We start from the raw sequence: 19,565 nt of genomic DNA, 5'->3' as shown, positions 1-19,565 counted from the left end.
CCAGGCTCCGCGCTCTGGGTTTCTCACGAGGTAGCCCGCGGGAGGGGTCGTCGCGAGCGCGCGCGGGGTCTCACGCGGCTCAGAAGCTCAGCGCGCATGCTCCATTGGCCAACTCTCCGAGAGGGGCGGGAGACCCAGCGCTCAGTAGCCGGGGGGAGGAGCGCTCGCGCAGCCGCCCCTGACGGGAGCGGGCTCCGCCGCTACTGCAGCGCTCAGCGCCGGGCCCTGCCGGAGCCGGGACTAGCATGTGCGGCGCCTCTCGGGAGGCGGCGGCGGCGGCGGCTCCTCTGCAGCAGCAGCAGCAGCAGCAGCGGCGGCCGCCATGGCCAAGGCCAGCGTGGAGCTCACCCGCGAGCTGCAAGGTACGAGGTTGCCTTCATCTCCGGACGCCCGGTCCGCGACCATCCAGACCCAGTGCTTTCCTGCGGTACACCCTAGCCCGGCGCCTCCCGCCCCCTCACGCATCCTCGCTCTTAGCCAGTCCCTTCCTCTGCATCTCAGTCCTAGCTTTGCTTTCCGTGGAGCATCCTTCTCTGCCCCACTCGCCTCACCCTATCAAAACCTTCCTGTCCCGGAGCCGCCCGTCCCGCTCTTTGGTGACAGGTGCAGTTCCCTGGCTCTCTTAGGGGCTGACTCTCTGCGTTCTTGACCCACCCCTCCGCAAGGCATCCAGTGTTCCCTCCAGAGAGTCCCAGCTTTCCCCCACCCTCGCCGGGCGGGGCCAGGCGTTGGGAGCTGCCCCTGGTCCTGACTGCTGCTTATCTCAACACCCTCCCTCCTCCCGGCCCCGCCCCGGAACTGGCCCCGGAGAGGCCCTTCTGAGCCCGGCAGAGCCTAGGCCAGTGGGGCACTGGAGGGAGTCAGGGCAGAGCCCCCCCCCGCCCCCCGAACTGAAGCTAAAACCAAAAGCAGGGTTTCTGCGGCTCATTTCCCACAGTCCCCGTCCCAGCCTGCCCTCTTCTTACCCACCACCCACACCTCAAGACCTCTCTGGATCAGCGATTCTCAGATGTATCCTCTCTAATCCCCCAACCCCGCAGCACTACCACGACCCTGATCCTCAAAGGCAGGAGCACAGGCTAGCCCATACAGAAAGCAGGACGCTCAAGGATACTCAGAGCCCTATTGCACTCTTAAGATCTCTCACACCCACACATGCACTTAGAAGCACAATCTTGAGATGTGCGTACACACGTCTTACAGAAACTGCACCCCCGCCGCATATATGCAATACTCTAACACACACACACACACACACACACACTCAGAGTGAGGTAACTGGGTGGCTCTGTCAGAGATGGGTAACAGGCTCATTGAAACACCAAACCCTTCTCTCGCCCCACCCTCCACACAAGAACTGTCTGGCACTGTGCCCCTTTCATCTGCAAGCCAACACTCATTCACACTTGTCTGTCCCCACCAATGCCATCCTTGGGTTCCCTGGCACCATCAGAAGACAGGCATACAGCCATAGTAGAAGGCAGATTCTCACCCCAGGGCATCTAGGGTACAGTCGCCTACTCCCAATGCCCCCCCCCCTTACACACACATACATACACACTGACTCACTGTGTATGTGTTGATGGCTGCTGTAGTGCATGGGTGGGAAAAAAAATCCTTCACACCCTCAGAAGTGTAAGACATGCCGCCACAGGCGGTGCCATTCAGCAACTGTCCCCTGACTCTGGGACACCAGGAGCCAGAGTTCTCTCCCCCACTATCCTCCAATAACAAAGTCAACCAAGAAGGAAAATTCCTGCCCCATACCTCCCCCATCCAGGGCCTGTTCGCCTCTGTTTCTCTCCTCTCATCTGTCCCTCTCTGGAAAGTGGAGTCGGGTGGAGGGGAAAGAGAGGTTCTGAGCAGGTCCCACCCATCTGCAGACAGCATCCGGAGGTGCCTGAGCCAGGGAGCTGTGCTCCAGCAGCACCGTGTGAAACTGGAGACAAAACCCAAGAAGTTTGAGGACCGAGTGCTGGTGAGAGAGCGTTGGTCTTGGGGGAAGAGAGGAGATAGGAGGGAAGGTGGGCAAGAGAAACGGCTGGAGTGGTGCTGAGGACACAGAGCCTAAGGCAGAGGGCAGAACCCGACTGGGCTGCTGTACAGGAGCTGAAGGTAGGGCAGGAAGGATGCAGGGGGTGAGGGGTCTCGGAGCAGAGCTGATAAGCTACAAGAGGGAGGAGGACAAAGCCCCCATGGCCCGAGACGCTATGGTAGGTGGTTCTACTCTGCAGGCCCTGACTTCCTGGCGCCTCCACCTCTTTCCCCTTAAAGTTCCTGCCAAGGTAAGTTAGGCTGAGCAGGGCAAGGGTGGAGGGGGTTGCCTGTCATGCTCCCTTCAAGTCTAATGACAGGCCCTTACCAGGAGCTGAGCACCCCACCCCACCCGCTCCCCACCAGGTGGAAAGCTCTTTCAATGTCCTGGAGATCCGTGCCTTCAACACACTCAGTCAGAACCAGGTGAGCGCCAGGTCTCAGGCCGCTGCTGGGCCAGTTGGAAGAAGGAATGGAAATCTGAGGCTTTGCTGCTCCCCCTTCCATCTCTCCCCCTCCCCCCCCCATCCCCCAGATCCTGGTGGAGACTGAGAGAGGCATGGTGAGCATGCGGCTGCCATCGGCTGAGAGCGTGGACCAGGTGACACGGCACGTGAGCTCTGCCCTCTCCAAGGTCTGCCCTGGCCCTGGGTGAGTGGCAGACAAGGGGTCTCCCAGAGGGTTAGACTGCAGGCAGATTTCTCCTTCTTGTTGCTCTGGGCTCCTGGGAGAAGAATGCTTTCTCTGCTCTTCCCTGGAGACTCACACACCCTAATAGGGGAAGAACGGAGCACCTCTATCTACCTCTCTCTGGGAGGATCTGTTCTATTCCAGGTGTCTGATCCGGCGTGGAAACGCAGACACCCCAGAGGGGCCCCGAGACACATCTCCCAACTCTGAAACTTCCACATCTACCACTCACAGTGTGTGTGGTAAGCAGGGGCAGACATGAATAGCATGGGGCGTGGAGCACCCTGCCCATATCCAGAGCCCTCTGGGCATGGATGTTTTGCCTGAGGGGCCCTTTGCCTGTCCTGAGGACTTCAGGCTCCTGGACCTCAAGAGGTTTATGGCATGGGAGGAAGCTGGGTCACTAGCCCAAGCAATGACCTTGACCACACCTTGAAGCCCGAGACTATTTCCCATCCCCCCCCCCCCCCCCCCCCCGTCAACAAGGAGCCAGCCTATCTCCTGCCCTACAGGTGGCTTCTCTGAGACCTACGCTGCCCTGTGCGACTACAACGGACTGCACTGCCGTGAGGAGGTGCAATGGGTGCGTTGGACTGGGACTTGGCAGGGAATGGGTGGGGTCCACAGGGAGGGGACAGAGGACAGGGCTGAAGCAGATGTGAGCCACTTCCACCTCTCCAAGGATGTGGACACCATCTACCATGCTGAGGATAACCGAGAGTTCAATCTTTTGGATTTCAGCCACTTGGAGAGCCGGTAAGCAGATGGGCGGAAACTTAGACCCCTAAACTTCCGGCCTCGGCCTTGCCCTTCCCAGGGTCCCTCTCTGGCCCTACCCATGGCCCCTGCTTTTACCCTGCAGCTCCCACCCTCCAGCCCACCGCTGTCCACCCCTCTAGCTTTACTTAGTCCTTTCATTCTCACCCCCGCCACCAGCTCATCCTTTCTTGTCCTATCCAATCTCCTCAGAGACCTGGCCCTAATGGTGGCAGCCCTGGCCTACAACCAGTGGTTTACCAAACTCTACTGCAAAGACTTGAGACTGGTAAGCACGGGGACTCGGGGAAGGGGGGACAGCGTAGCGTTCTTCTTTGCTCTTGATTACAGGGACCCCCCCCCTCTGTCCTCAGGGCTCAGAAGTGCTAGAACAGGTGCTACATACCCTCAGCAAGTCGGGGAGCCTCGAAGAGCTGGTGCTGGACAGTGCTGGGCTTAAGACGTGAGGCCAGGCTCCTCCGTGGGCAGTGGTACCTTCCCCCTAGAGTCTCCGAGTCCTGGCCCGTCAGAGCATGACCTAAGGCTCTGGGCTGTTTCGTCTAGCTCCTCGTTTTAGAGTGGAGGCTGGTGCTTAGACAGGCACAGAGCAAGCCAGAGGGCAAACCAGATTTCAGGTCTCAGCCCCTGATGTCCCAGCAACTTCCAAGCAGGGTGGTGGGCAGCTCCGGCCTTAAGAATCCAAAGCATTATCTTCCTGGTATGGGATGCAGGATGTAGCCCCACCTTCCACCTCCCACTGACTCCTGAGCAAAACAAAACAAAAACTCCTTGGTCCGCCCCAGGTTGCTCCTCTGTCCTGGGGACCTCTAACATTGTAACCACAGCCAAGACAGGCAGATAGGAAGGAGGTGGGGGTGGGGGTGGGGGAACAGCCAGGGCTTGAAGACTTGGAGTTCAGCTCAGGACAAAATCCTTTCCTCCCCTTCCCTGAAGGGACTTTGTCCAGAAGCTGGCCGGGGTGTTTGGGGAGAACGGGAGCTGCGTGCTGCATGCGCTCACTCTGTCCCACAACCCCGTCGACGACAAGGGTGAGCCCCAGCCCTGAATCCTGTCCCTTACTGCTACACAGACCCTTATCCCAGCCCAGAGCCCAACCTAGGTCTGAACAGAGAGCCTTTGCAGCCTGATGATCGCCCCAAGCCCGAGCACCTCCATCCTTGACCCGAGGCCTATGCCCAACGCCAGCCCCTGCCTGACCACACCAATTCACCCACTGGCGGCCACTCACCACCAGGCGCCCGCTTTCTCCACTCCTCAGGTCTCCTCAGCCTGAGCCAGCAGCTCCTCTGCTTCCCTACTGGCCTCACCAAACTGTGCCTGGCCAAGACTGCCATTTCTCCTCGAGGTACTCACACCAGGACCCCTGGCCTCTGACCTTTCTCGAATGCTGCCTGAGCCCTAGAGATGCACCCACTCACTCACTCACACACCATCCCAGGGATGGGGAGATGGGAAAAGAATCACACGGGGGGGGGGGGGGTGGGAGGGAGTGAGGGGGACCATCGTCGTGTATGGAGAGGATGAGGTGGGGATGGGGGCCAACCCAGCCCAGTGCCCGCTGTGCTCAGGGCTCCAGGCACTGGGACAAACCTTCGGGGCCAACCCGGCCTTTGCCAGCTCCCTTCGATACCTGGACCTGAGCAAGAACCCTGGGCTGCTTGCCACAGACGAGGCCAATGTGAGTCCACGCGATGTAGCCTCAACCACCGACAAAAGCGTGCTTGGGATCCAGGGGCCAGGGAGCCCCTATCCCATGGCCCCTATGGTAGGGAGATGCTGCCACCCCTTTCCCCTTCCTCTGCCCTTCCTTCTCAGGCCCTCTACAGTTTCCTGGCCCAACCCAATGCCTTGGTACACCTGGACCTTTCAGGGACTGACTGTGCCATCGACTTGGTGAGGAGTTGGTGATGGAGGGAGCCGAACAGAAAGGTTTGAAAGACCCTGGGAGGGGAGCCCCATCTCCCCCTCCTTCCCTGAGTACAGACACGGACAAAGCTACAAGGCTGACTTCAGGCTCATCTGTAGTATATGTGTCCTGTGTGCCCTTTATTCAGATCACAAGGTCATGGGGCTAGCTTTGCCTAAAAATAGACCCTCACTCCATCCCTGGCACAGGGCTGTGTTCACTAGCAGGAAAAGGCATTTCCCCTAACTTGAGAAACTGCTCCTTGGAGCCAGCAGTGGTCCTGTTTTACAAAGATGAGTCTCTCCATAGTCCTGCCTGCCCCCCCCCAAAAAAAAACCAATCTGGGGCTTTAAGAAGCTGAATGGGATGGGGGCTGAAGAAATGACTCAGAAGTTAAGAGCACCATCTGTTCTTCCAGGGGTCGGGAGTTCAATTGCCAGCAACTACATGGTGACTCACAACCATCTATAATGAGATCTGGTGCCCTCTTCTGGCGGGCAGGCACACGTGCAGGCTGTACATTGTATATATAATAAATAAATCTTTAATTAAAAAAAAAAAAGCTGGGAGGCTGGAGAGATGGCTCAGAGGTTAAGAGAACTGACTGCTCTTCCGGAGGTCCTGAGTTCAATTCCCAGCAACCACATGGAGGCTCACAACCATCTATAATGAGATCTGGTGTCCTCTTCTGACCTGCAGGTGTACAAGCAGGCAGAACACTGTATACGTAATAAATAAATAAATAAATCTTTTAAAAAGAAAAAAAAAGGCTGAATGGCGTTCTCAGTGGAGTCTCAGAGGGAGAAGTGCCAGCAGTGTGTTGGAGGAGAGGGCTGGAAAGGGGGGGGGGGCTGCTCTTCCCAGTTCTTTCAAGATCTGCCGCGTCTCTCCACAGCTTCTGGGCGCCCTACTACATGGCTGCTGCTCCCACCTCACCTACCTCAACCTGGCTCGGAACAGCTGCTCCCACAGGTAAGGGCAAGGGTGCAGGAAGGGTAATGTAACCCATGGCCATGGCCCTCCCCTACTGACTCCGGGGTTTCCACAGGAAGGGCCGGGAGGCCCCACCAGCCTTCAAGCAGTTCTTCAGCAGCGCCTACACCCTGAGCCATGTCAACCTGTCAGCCACAAGGCTACCCCTGGAAGCCCTCAGGTTGGGTGGGTGAAGAGTTGGAGGATGCCCAGGGGAGCCGTGGAAGTGTGGGAGAGGGTAAAGGTGGGGCTACTGACTTTCCTGCTCCAGGGCACTTCTTCAGGGCCTCTCCCTCAACAGTCACCTCAGTGATCTGCACCTGGACCTTAGTAGCTGTGAGGTGAGCCCCATTTCCTACTCCTATCCCCCCTAGCTGTCATACCAGTGTCCCTCAGTCAAGAAAGCTCTATGCTGCCACCCCACTGTGCGCGCGCGCGCACACACACTTGTGGGGAGCAGAGAGAGACTAGCTCTCCGGCCTGACCACTTTCAAACTGGCCATCCACGTTCAGACTCTCTGCCCCTCAAGTGTTGGGTGGCAGATGCCAGGCTTGCCCAGCAGAGGGCAGGAGCAAGCTGTCCTCTGAGCAACAGCTTTGGGGTGGGGTGGGGGGAGGGGGGGCAGAAATCCCTAAGGACCGCTGCAGTGTAGAGAGTTTTATCCCTAAGACCTGGTATGACTTTAAGTCCTTGAGTGACTTAAACCTACTAACCCCTACCTCATCCATCCACCCGTCCTCGGCCCTCTCACCCCCACTTCCTGTCCCTGCAGCTCCGCTCAGCAGGAGCCCAGGCCTTGCAGGATCAGCTGGGGGCCATCACCTGTATAGGCAGCCTAGATCTGTCTGACAATGGTAAGACCGCTCGCTCCCTGAGCACAGGGGTGAAGCCCTGAGGAGACTTCTGTTGGCCTTGGGCCTTAAGGCGAGGCCTCTCCCACCTACCGAACAGGGTTTGACTCCGACCTCCTGACGCTGGTGCCTGCTCTTGGCAAGAACAAGTCCCTGAAGCATCTCTTCCTAGGAAAGAACTTCAATGTCAAGGCCAAGTGAGCCCCCCTCCTATGCCCACAGGCCGTCCTACTGTATTACCTCTGGCCACCCTTCTCCGATAATAGCATGCCCCCGGTCCCCTCCCCTCCTACTCTGACCCCAACTCCCCACAGGACTCTGGAAGAGATTCTTCATAAGCTGGTGCAACTGATCCAGGAAGAGGATTGTGTGAGTGGCCAGGCCTAGGAGGGGACTTAGGGGTAGGTGGCAGTGGAGACCGACCCCACCCCACCCCCAACCTCCATTTGCCCACTCAGTCCCTGCAGTCGCTGTCCGTGGCAGACTCGAGACTAAAGCTTCGTACCAGTATCCTCATCAATGCCCTGGGCAGCAACACCTGCCTGGCTAAGGTGGATCTGAGTGGCAACGGCATGGAGGACATTGGGGCCAAGATGCTATCGAAGGCACTGCAGATAAACTCCTCCCTCCGGTGAGGCCGCGTCCCCGCCCTTCCGCCTAGCTCGCCAACCTGCTGACGCATACACACATTTACCCTTTTGGCCTCCGTGCCCTCCACTCTAGGGACTGTGTCTGAGTTAGCCTCGTTATCAGGGCAAAAGGGCGCCCCAAGATGACTACACCTGCCAGGGGTGGTGACACACACATGCCTTTAATCCCAGCATTCTGGGAGGCAGAGGCAGGTGGAGCTCTGTGAGTTCGAGACCAGCCTGGTCTACAAAGTGAGTTTCAGGACAGCCAAGGCTACACAGAGAATCCCTGTCTCGAAAAACAAAAACAAACAAACAAACAAAAAAGATAGTGACACTTCTGGTCTTTACGGAGGAGCCAGAGAGAATAATGACAACTCTTCCTCCTCCCCCAGAACTATCCTATGGGATCGGAATAACACATCTGCCCTAGGCTTCCTGGACATTGCAAGGGCCCTGGAGAGGTGAGTAGAACAGAGCTCCGTCCTGGTGCAGGCCCCCCGGCCTCCCTGTGCCAGGACTGGGATTAAACTACCCTAGGTACACTCCAGGTCCCCAACCTATGGGACAGGGAAATAAGGAGCAAGAAGAAGTGGTGGGTGGAGGGGCTCCCCTCTTTGCCTCTCCCCCCCAACCTAACCGCACCCCACTGCATCCACAGCAACCACACGCTGCGCTTCATGTCTTTCCCCGTGAGTGACATCTCCCAAGCTTACCGCAGCGCCCCCGAGCGCACAGAGGATGTGTGGCAGAAGGTGAAAGGTCGTGTCTTAAGCAGGGTGGGACCAGTGAGGGGCGGAGAGAGAGGCAGCCCACATGCTCAACCCCCATCCTTCCCGACCCATCTCCATCGGCTCTAGATCCAGTGGTGCCTGGTGAGGAACAACCACTCACAGACCTGCCCTCAGGAGCAAGCCTTCAGGCTGCAGCAGGGCCTGGTGACCAGCAGCGCCGAGCAAGTAAACATTTCCCTCCCAGGACCATGGGGGCATGCAGGGTACATAGGGTGACGTGCAGAAGCATACGGATGGGCGTCACATGATCACATGGCGCCCCCAACTGGACTGAGCATGAAAAAAAAAAAAGATATTCTGATATCAGGGCTGGGCCCAAATATACACAGGCAGAGAGCAGCCAAGGGGTAGGTAGCCCCATGCCAAGGGGTACAAAGGACCCTTTGGGGGGGGGGCTCAACTAGGTATTTAGGAAAGGGCATTCCAAGAAGAGAAACCAGGCCATGCAGAGATGTTGCCACCACCTCCAAGGCCCAAAGGGTCTGACCTGGGACCCCCTACCACTCCTGCCACTGTGCTCCAGATGTTGCAGCGGCTGTGTGGACGTGTGCAGGAGGAGGTACGGGCCCTGAGGCTGTGTCCCCTCGGGCCTGTGCAAGATGAGCTGCTCTACGCCCGGGACCTCATCAAGGATGCCAAGAACTCCCGGGCGGTGAGCCCTCCACAGCCTTCCACAGCCCCACCTTCCCTGCAGTCGGCCAGGAACCCCACCCGCCACCCCACCCCACCCCCCTGCCGCTGCCGCTGCTGCCACCGCTGCCACCATCACCTCCCAATGCTAGACCAGGAACCTCTAAGCACAGCCCCACGCTTCTGTCCTCCTAGCCTGGGGACGTGGTGGGGGCCGGATTATGACCTCTGAGGAGAATCTCTTCCTTCCCAGCTGTTTCCCAGCCTCTATGAGCTGGGCCATGTGCTGGCCAGTGACGGGCCTGTGCGGCAGAGACTGGAGTCAGTGGCCAGTGAGGTATCCAAAGCTGTGGACAAGGAGCTTCAGGCAAGTTCTGGGAGAGGAAGGAGGCCATTGGAGGGAGCCCAGTGTTGACTAAAGCAGAAGTCAGCGAGGGCGCCAGAAAACATGGAGGAAACAGAGATGAGGCTCCCCATACTCCCCTGTGCCTTCGACGCCTAGCGTTAGAATTATTTCTTTCTGCTAGCCAAAGCCTTGGGTCCTGACCTCCAGCCCCTTTCCTTTTTTGGGATTCCGATCCTTGGGCTGCCTCCTCCCTATCTGTGGTATGGTGGACAGGCACTGACTGAGGCAGAGACCCCTGGTGTCCAAGCCTCTGATACTATTGGCTGTGTGGACTTGTTAGGCGCTTCGCCTGACCACGGGGGACTAGACAGATGGGCTGAAGACTCCCTCTGCGGGACTAGCCTCAATCTTTCCCCCACTTGGGACTTTGGCCCCTTCCTTCTCTCTCACCAGGTGATTCTGGAGTCCATGGTCAGCCTCACACAGGAATTGTGCCCTGTGGCCATGCGGGTGGCAGAAGGGCACAACAAGATGCTGAGCAATGTGGCGGAACGTGTCACTGTGCCCCGGAACTTCATCCGAGGGGCGCTGCTGGAGCAGGCGGGGCAGGACATTCAGAACAAGCTGGAGTGAGAGGCGGCGGATGGCGGGGATGGATGGATGGATGAGGCAGGGTTTGGCCCAGGGCACTTAGGGAGTTTAGAGCTATCAGCCATGAATAATGGATGGATAAGTGTCCATTACAAGGGACAAATCTTTAGCCATTGCAGCCATGCTATTTAGGGTCTGACTGCTGTTTGCCCTAGAAACCTGGGTGCTGAGATGGACGGAGTACAAGGGGTCAGGGTGCTCCATAGCTAGGCGTATATACATATAGACCAGGAAGTACCTTCTCAAAGGAAAACACATCCTCCTCAGAAACATGGACAAAGGAAAGTAGGTACACCAGGAGTATGACTATGCTCCCTGCTCCCTAGTCTTCATTAACCCCTTCACTCCCTCTGGGTGTAGGCACCACCACTCACTAAAGCAAGGGAAAGCTACACTGTACGTATGTGCTACAGCCAGGTCAAGGCTTCCTCAGCACCCGGTTGTACCCAGCTCCGTGCCGCCGGTGCTTCCGACCTGGAGCTGCTTTGTTCCCACTCCTCCCTCAGTTCCTCTTTGCCCACAAAGACCTCGGCTAAAATGATCCCAGCCTGGGCCCTCCACACGTACCTTGTAGAGATGTGGGTGTCCTGAACCCAAGGTTGCTGCCATCAGCAGCTGTGCTCTCTATAGGCAGCCAGGCCTGCCAGCCCATATTCCCAGGCAGCTGGGGAGAGAAGGGGGCAGAGGCCCAGGGTCAGGCATTACGTAGCTGAGCAGCCCCGCCCCCCCACCTGTCCCTACAGCGAGGTGAAGCTCTCCGTCGTCACCTACTTAACCAACTCCATCGTGGATGAGATCCTGCAGGAACTGTACCACTCTCACAAGAGCCTGGTGAGCAAGCACCCTGAGCCCAGGGGGACTCAGGCCCTCCCGCTGCCTGCCACCATTCTGTCCCTTTCCTCCTCCGGGATCAAGGAGGTGAGCATGGTTTTCAGGGTCCCATTGGTGTCTGCCCTTCCTCAGGCCCGGCACCTGACCCAGCTCAGGACACTGTCAGATCCACCAGGGGGAGCAAGCCAAGGGCAAGATCCATCTTCCCGAGGCAGAGGCAGGAACCATGACCATGAGGAAACGGACGATGAACTTGGGACCAACATCGTGAGCCCCAGTCTTCCCATCCCCTCCTTCGCCTGAGTCCTCCTCCTCAACCTGCTCCACTGTTGCCCCCTCACTTCCGGGACCCCCACCTCACTGCACCCAGCCCCCCCTCCACCCGTGTCCGGACCACACTCTTCCCTCATTCTATGGCCTCAGCCACCTGAGGCAGGGTAGACTGTAAAGGAAAAAGGCTCTGAGGTGAGTGGTGAGAGAGTCCAGGTGAGGGTTGGGCCCACTTTTTGTCTCCATTTCTACAGGACACCATGGCCATCAAAAAGCAGAAGCGCTGCCGAAAGATCCGGCCAGTGTCTGCCTTCATCAGTGAGTCCTGAAGCAGCAGCCAAATGCGGTGGTTCTCAACCTGTGGGTCGCGGCCCCTCCATAAGCCGCTCCCCCAACCCAAGGCCATAGGAAAACACAGCTACCTGCCTTATGATTCATAGAAATAGCAAAATAGGGCTGGAGGGATGGCTCAGCCATTAAAAGGCTCGGGTCACAACCAAAAAACAAAGAGTTCAGTTCCCAGCACTATGGCTGTCTCTCCAGACACACACACACACACACACACAGAGAGAGAGAGAGAGAGAGAGAGAGAGAGAGAGAGACGCAAGCAAAATTACAGTTATGAAGTAGCAATGAAAATGATTTTATGGCTGAGGGTCAGCACAACACAAGGAACTGTACTAAAGGGTGGCAGCGTCAGGGAGGCTGAGAACCGCTGGTCTGATGTCCTTCGCGTGTCACCCTCTGCCAAGCCCTCCTCTGCCCCTCCATTCGGATTCCCCCTGTAACACCTACTGCACCCACAGGTGGGAGCCCTCAGGACATGGACAGCCAACTGGGGAGCCTGGGGATCCCTCCTGGCTGGTTCTCGGCACTTGGAGGCAGCCAGCCCACAGCAAGCGGCTCCTGGGAAGGCCTGTCTGAGTTACCTACTCATGGCTATAAGCTAAGGCATCAAACACAAGGGAGGCCGAGGCCTCCCAGGACCACCCCACCAGGACCTGGCCGGCCCAGTGTAAGTCGTAGAAGCCTTACAAAAGAACCGGTTTTCCTCTACAAGGCCCGAGCCAGGGCCCTGAGCTTTAGGACCCAGACTGACACGAGGTGGAGCCGACTTGATAAGCAACGTGTCTGTCTTTGGGGTGTGTGTGTGTGTGTGTGTGTGTGTGTGTGTGTGTGTGTGTGTGTGTGTTAGCGTAGACGTAGAGTCCCAGCTATTCAGGAGGCTGAGGCAGGAGGTGTCACTTGAGCCCACAAATCCACAAGCAGCTTGGACAGCACAGTGAGACATAACCTCCTACCTGAAAAGAAGGGACGAGGTGGGTAACAAGGAGGGACATAAGGGAAGGGGGACGCGAATCTATCTTGTCAGCTAGTGACAGGGACATCTTTATTTGGGTGATGGATAAAGCCGAGAGCCTCTAAGCTTAGGAAGTGTCCTGTGGAACTGGAGTGTGGACTCTCATGGGGCCAAGTGCAAAGGAGAAAGGCCCTGGAGACCTCTGGGAGGACAAGAGGCGGGACTTCCTGCACCGGACTCTCTTCCCAGCAGGTGCCAGTACCTGGGCCTCGGCAGGAGAATGGGATGGCCACCCGCCTAGATGAGGGATTGGAGGACTTCTTCAGCAGACGGGTCATGGACGAAAGTTCCAGGTATGACACACATGCGCCCCCCCCCCCGCCCGGGCAGGCTGCAGGCTCTATAAGGACCCCTTTGTCCTCCAGTTCCCAGGGAAGTCTCTCCAACCCCAGTGCCCCCCACCCCCAGCCCAGTGCGTCTCGACCTCCCTAACACTGCAACCCTTCAATGCACTTTCTTACGCTGTGGTGACCCCCCCAACCACAAAAGTATTTTTGTTGCTATTTCACAACTGTAATTTTTGCCACTCTTACGGATCTTAATGTAAATACCCGATGTGCGGCCTATCTGCTATGTGACCCCTGTGAAAAGATCGTTCGTCTCCGAAGGGCTTGGCAGCCCACTGGTTGAGAACCACTGCCCTAACCAGCCTCTCGGGGGAAATTTCCCTACATCCTCATCCTCAAGCTCCCCAGACCAGACTATGAATATGGAGCCAGAGTTCGCTGCTGGTTGGAATCTGAGGTTAGAGACAGGTCAGGAGTGACAGCCCCAGATGGAGTGCCCTTCTGCAGTAAGACACTCTTACTCTGTCACTGTCATGCAGCTTCTCCAGGGACTGTACAGAAGTCATGTCATTTGGAGAAGCCGAAAGAAGGAATTAGGGGAGGAGATCTGGGAAAACAGAGTCAGTTTGGGTTCAAGAGGCCACACTCAGGTTATAGCAGAGAGAGTATGGACGGCATTCCCTGCCCGAGAGCCAGGCTACAGTGCAGGACAGACTAGGTGAGAGAGGACAGGGTACGTGTTGTCCACGTGGGGTGTGCGTACCACGCCTCCAGCTCCACCTTGAGCTCTGTGTGTGGGGCACTTGTCGCTAACACACCCCCGACTCTACCCAGCTACCCCCGGACTCTGAGAACCATGCGGCCTGGCCTCTCAGAGCCACCACTGCCTCCGCTCCAGAAGAAGAGGAGGAGAGGCCTGTTTCACTTCCGCCGGCCCCGGAGCTTCAAGGGGGACAGAGGACCAGGGTCCCCCACTGCCGGACTACTCCTCCCTCCACCCCCACCTCCACCCCCAACTCAGGAGAGCCCTCCCAGCCCAGACCCCCCAAGCCTTGGCAATAACTCATCTCCTTGTTGGAGCCCAGAGGAGGAGAGCAGCCTCCTTCCTGGGTTTGGAGGGGCCCGGGGATCTTCCTTCTGCAAGAAGATGGTAAGCGAGGCACAGTGCCACCTTTGCCCTTTCCCCTGGCCCACTCAGGGCCGGCTCCCTGTTCCTAGCACAGCCTCCATGGGAGAATGCTAGGGCTCTGCGCTCTGCAGAACACTGGTCATTCAAGTTCAATTCTTCTTGAGAATGATCCAGAATATGCTGTGTACAATTGAAGACGTCGGGAGGATTTCCCCCAGAGGGTGGGCAGGGCTTCCCCAAGAACGAGGGTCTCCCTGAGACATCAGACCTCCCTCCAACTCCCCTGCCCTGCCGCCTGGAAAACCCCTCATACCTGTAACAAGAGACTTTGTTCTAGGGCACAGAGAGGTTGGAGGCAGGGGAGGGAGCCCCAGCCGCTGGGACAGCGCAGCAACCAAGGGTACATGGTGTTGCCCTCCCTGGCTTGGGAAGAACCAAAGGTTGGAGCTTTGATGGAAAACGAGAGGTGAGGAGGGGTTTGGGGTGGCAAGTGTGGGTTCCTTCCAACACCCCGCTCCTCTTATCCCTGGTGGTCGGTGGACAAGGCAGGTGTCTTTCCACATTGTTATCATGGAATCCAGGGCCCATCCCTTTACATATCAGAGCAGCAGTTGTCAGCCTGAGGGCCAACTGACCCTTTCACAGGAGTTGCCTAAGACCATTGGAAAACACAGAGATTTACAGTATGATTTGTAACAGTAGCAGAATTACAGATAGGAAGTAGCAATGAGAATAATTTTATGGTCAGTGGGTCCAATATTAGGAAGGTTGAGAACCACTGTATTAATGCCTGTAAACTAGGGGTAAGGGTCGTAAAATACTTGCTTTCAGTGCTCTGTTTTCCAGTCTTTTGTGTCTTATGTCACAGTCTTCGTGGTGGATTTTTACCTTATACATGAGCACCTAGTTATAACTTCCATAGTATTTTTTATTTAAATTAGTTCACCTTTTCAAATTTAGTCTGGACCTAACCGTTATCATCTTTCCAAACACAGGCATTTTGTAAAACTCATTTCCTTCTGCAGCACATAACTATTAAGAGAGCAGTATGTTCATTGGTGTAAAACTTCTTATGCCCCCAAGGTGATACGGGCACTACTCTCTGGAAACAAAGTATCTAGAAACTAGTAACACTACTGACAGGAGCCTTGAGGCAGGTGCTCTATGTCAGCTGTAGTCCCTGTGTGGACAAGATCTTTCTCACAACCTGACTCAGCTGTCCTTTTAGGGCACAGGCCCAGACCAGGAGGACAGTACCCAGGCTTGGCAGAAACGACGCTCTTCAGATGATGCAGGTGAGGTTGGCCACGCTCACTCCTTTAGCCCCTGTGTCATCCACGCCTCCTAATTTTCCCATCCCTTTTCCCTTTCTGCTTCCCCTCCCCCTCCCCCTCCCCCACCAACTCCAGGGCCTGGAGCCTGGAAGCCACCACCACCCCCACAGAGCTCCAAGCCAAGTTTCAGCGCCATGCGCCGAGCAGAGGCCACGTGGCACATAGGTAGGTAAAGCCATGTTCTTGGCCAACAGCACTGAAAGCTCAAAGAGATAAAAGGCCATGGCCCCCTGCACTGGAGAATGTTCAGCCAAGGACTGTAGTAGGAGGCCAACGGTGTGAATGTGTTCAAAGGTGTCCACAAAGATACATCCAAAAAAGACAAACATCCTAATCCAGAGTCAGGCTCTGCCGAGCACCAGTAGCTTCCTCAGGGCTTAGCCAACTCGAGAAATGGATGGTTGTGGAGAATTCTCTACGACAGCTGGTACCCTTGGTCACTGTCAGCACAGAGATGCCATCTGTAAGTGAGACCTCATTCCCCACCTTAGCTGAGAAAGGGCGGCAAGCATGGCTGCCAGCAGGTGTCAGCTGTGTCATCAAACACTGCCACCCTGCTTATCACCGTGTCCTCACAGTTCTTAGGAAAGCACCCCAAAGAAGCAGAACTGGCTCTGCCTTGGCGGTAGACGTCTTGACCACTAGTCCCACTCAGCCACCTGTGACCTCAAGCAGGTCACTCGCTTTCTGCCTTTCTGATTGGGTCAGAGGAGAAAGAGGTTTATCCTGGGCGTCACACTTCCCTCCTTCTGGGTTCGGAAGACCTTCAACCTAATAAGAAGCCACTAAAGGGAAGCTAGACATCCCAGTGTCAACTCAAATCCCCCAAAACCTAGAGCATGGCTCCTGGCAGTCTCAACACAAGCCAAATCTCCCTGGAGACCCAGGCGCCTCCCTCATCCCTACTCCTAGGCTAGGGCAGAGGACGGGAAAAAGAGAAGAGATGGTTTGAGCGTTACCTATCCCCCATCGTCCCATCCTGTTCCTCTCTGTCCTTTCCCCCCTCTCTCCTGTGGCACTGGTGTAAGGCTTGTCACACCCACATACCTGCTCCATTCTCCAAGGCCAGCCCAGTGCTGGGGACAGCCTTACTGATTCTCTGTCCCCAGCATAAACTAGATACATGAAGCACCCAAAACAGGATTTCATCCTTCATTTAATGAAACCACGGTAGCCAGGCCCTGTGCTGTGCAGAGAGACAGACACAGAATCTGACAGGTACTCCACTTCTGCGCTCGCTCGTGTGGCTTAAGGTCACAGGCAAACAGGATAGGGCCACCTCTCCTTAAGGTCCCCATTGTCTTCATCAGACTTGCAGGCAGTGCTGAAAAATTCCAGGCTGCAGCCTTGGCAGGGCCCTGGGGCACTGCAGTCCTGACGAGACAGCTGTGCCCGGTAGACCCGGGAGAGCTTTTATCCTGATTCTGTTCCAGTAGGAAAAAGACCGAGCCCTGCCAGGCCCAGAGGATGACCTCAGAGCAATCCTGGGAACGAGTGGCTAGGACATATGAGGCTAGAAGAAGATATGGGAGGCAGAGATGCTGGAACAAATGACCTTCTGTGTGGGGTGGGGGCGGAGTGGGGTGTCCTGGCCTCGCTGGGCATCGTGGGGGAAAGGAGCAGGAGGGCTCTGTGCAAGGCCGGTTCTGTAGCTTCTCCCTGTCTGCTACTTCCCAGCTGAGGAGAGCGCCCCCAACCCCAGCTGCCAGAGCCCTAGCCCAGCTTCCCAGGATGGAGAAGAGGAAAAAGAGGGACCCTTATTCCCAGAGAGGACGGTCCCAGCTAGGAATGCCAAGGTGAAGGCCAGAAGATGGACGGGGAGGGTGTTTTGAAGGGGTAAAGATACTAAAAGACAGGAATGGCAGGTTGAAAGTCAGTGGTGGGTGAGGAGGGTCCTTTAAAGGAGTCAGATACTAACCATCTTCCTTACTCTGCTAGCTACAGGACCCTCCCGTAGGTCCACGTCCCCCTAAGCCAGTGGCCGTGCCCAGGGGCCGCAAGGCTCCCCAGGTGCCAGGAGGCAGAGAGGAGGCTGAGAGCAGCCCTGCCGCCCCAGCAGCGAACAAGCCCCGGCTGAGACTGGGCTCACAGCAGGACCCAGAGGAGCAGGAAGTCCAAGGTCGGCCACCTACCTGGAGCAAGGGCTTGGGAGAACCCTAGGGCTTTTGGTCCCCTTCCAGGCCTCAGAGCAGGGACAAACGGAGTGCAAGACTGGATGAGCACCCACTTCGTGAGCCCCCTTGTGTGCCAAGCTTGCTCTGACTCATTCCAGCGCCCTCTGATCCGGGCCGCCGAACAGCCCCCCTGAAGCCCAAGAGAACAAGGCGAGCACAGTCCTGTGACAAACTGGAGCCCGAGAGAAGACGGCCACCTGACCCTACAGGTGCCTGTGGTGAGACAACAGGTCCCCCTTCCCACTGATCTGTCCAACATGGCGTCCCTCCAAGCTCCAACATTGGGTGGCTGGCTCTCTTTGCCCAGGAAATAGGGTTCCCTGGATTTGTCCCCAGCAGGAACCAGTGAACCAGGAACAGACTGACAGCTGCTGGACACCCTCCCCAGCCTTCCTCGACATGTGCCTCACAAGGACTCAGGCCCCATCCACCCCTGTTCTCCCATCCCTTGCCAGCCCTCGTCCTACAGGGCACCACCACTAAGCAGGCATAGGGGAGCAGGAGTGGGGACCGGAAGGGAGGAGGCAACCTGAAGCAGAGAGGCCCTCACACCTGCCTCGAGCTGCCTCTACAGAGAGCTTTGGGCAGAGGCTGTCTCTTCCCCTGGGGAAGGGAAGACCTCTGCCCCTCCTGTGCCCAGGGGCTCTCTCCCCCCTTGTATAGAATAATAAAAACAAAACCAAACTCACTGTCTGCCTCTAGTCTCTGCCCACCTCACCGTCTTCTCGTGGCCGCGGTTTAGCCCCGGCTGGAGAAAGTGAAGAAAGAACAGCTCCCAGGGATGAGTCTGGGGCTCAAAAAGGAAAAGATGGAATGGCAGAACCGCTAACCAAGAATGACAGGTTATGGGTTATGTGCAGAATCAGAGCTGTAACAAAGACTGATGTGACAGAAAAAAAAGAAACAGTGTTTTTCCAGCTTTTCCGGCTTTGGGCACCGTGATAGAATTAGAAGCCCCCAGCCAGTGTACCAGGGAAGCGTGTGTGCATGTGTGTATACATGTGTGTTGCTGTGTTCACACATGCTATTGGATGCTGTGTTGTCCTACGGGTACCCTTTGTAACATTTTACTTTGTGTGCGTGTAATGTGAGCACATGTGTCACAGCTCTCATGTGAAGGTCAGAAGGCAACTCGCAAGAATCGGTCCTCTCCTACCATGTGGGTTCCAGGGTCAAACTCAGGGCCTCAGGGTTGGTGGCGGTAGCCGCTTCCTGCTGAACCACGGCTCTCCTTTACATATTGGTGTTTTTTTTTTTTACATGTATGAATGTTTTCCCTGCGTGTGTATTATGCGTGCCTGGTACCTGTGGAGCCTAAACAAGGGCATCAGATCCCCTGGAACTGGAGTTACAGATGGTTGTGAGCCGCCATTGGGCGCCAGGAATCCAACCCAGGTTCCCTGCAGGACCAACAAGTGCCCCCAAACCACTGAGCAACCTTCAGCCTCCTGGAGGTTTTTATTTTTATTTTATGTGTATGGGTGTTGTGTTTTTATGTATTTGTGTGTGCATGCAGTGTAGCCACAGAGGCAAGAAAAAGGCATTGGGTTTCCTGGTACCAGAGTTACAAGTGGCTGTGAGCAGCCATGTAGGGTGCTGGGAATTGAACCCAGGTCCTTGGGAAGAGCAACCAGTACTCCTAACTCCTGAGCCATTTCCCCAGCCCGCCTGTGGATAGTCTTAATAATCAAAAACCTCAGCAGTAGAGTGGCTTATAGTGAACAGATCTCTACAGCATAAAAAGAAAAAAACCAACACTTATGTTAACCATTTCTGATATGTCCTAACAAATATTGTCTTAAAAGCCAGGAAGTTCCTCCAACCCTCAAGACCTTTCCTGATGCCTTCCCACTCGTGCAGGCTGGACCTTGCTTCCCTCGCTACGTCTCCATTTCACCC

The 19,565-nt window shown here is 56.4% G+C and overlaps 1 protein-coding gene across 8 annotated transcripts; it reads left to right on the top strand.

Moving 5' to 3' along the window:
- Positions 1-5: 5 nt before the first annotated feature.
- CARMIL3 (capping protein regulator and myosin 1 linker 3) lies at positions 6-18,434 on the top strand. 8 transcript variants are annotated; one of them, XM_084767481.1, is made up of 40 exons: positions 6-362; positions 1,884-1,978; positions 2,235-2,285; positions 2,401-2,460; positions 2,570-2,685; positions 2,869-2,966; positions 3,237-3,307; positions 3,407-3,480; positions 3,694-3,769; positions 3,855-3,943; positions 4,435-4,529; positions 4,760-4,846; positions 5,070-5,179; positions 5,317-5,394; positions 6,303-6,379; positions 6,456-6,560; positions 6,651-6,720; positions 7,153-7,234; positions 7,332-7,428; positions 7,546-7,600; positions 7,690-7,862; positions 8,256-8,324; positions 8,522-8,615; positions 8,721-8,819; positions 9,178-9,306; positions 9,538-9,651; positions 10,084-10,259; positions 11,025-11,112; positions 11,245-11,379; positions 11,637-11,700; positions 12,189-12,397; positions 12,935-13,035; positions 13,864-14,179; positions 14,496-14,624; positions 15,387-15,453; positions 15,568-15,657; positions 17,170-17,288; positions 17,437-17,611; positions 17,765-17,884; positions 18,003-18,434. In XM_084767481.1, exons 1-40 carry the CDS (start codon positions 323-325, stop codon positions 18,029-18,031), a joined length of 4,122 nt encoding a protein of 1,373 aa, XP_084623607.1. In that variant the 5' UTR covers positions 6-322; the 3' UTR covers positions 18,032-18,434. The 8 variants fall into 8 exon arrangements, with proteins under 8 accessions (XP_084623607.1, XP_084623606.1, XP_084623609.1 ...); XM_084767480.1 differs by having other exon boundaries at positions 12,932-13,035; XM_084767483.1 differs by having other exon boundaries at positions 12,932-13,035; positions 17,431-17,611; positions 17,765-17,875; positions 18,006-18,434.
- The last annotated feature ends 1,131 nt before the right edge of the window (positions 18,435-19,565 follow it).

Source organism: Acomys minous (assembly GCF_964271855.1).
Source record: "Acomys minous genome assembly, chromosome: 18".
Classification (NCBI taxonomy): domain Eukaryota; kingdom Metazoa; phylum Chordata; class Mammalia; order Rodentia; family Muridae; genus Acomys; species Acomys minous.
Note: the sequence above shows the minus strand (reverse complement) of the source record. Positions and strands in the feature narration are given on the sequence as shown.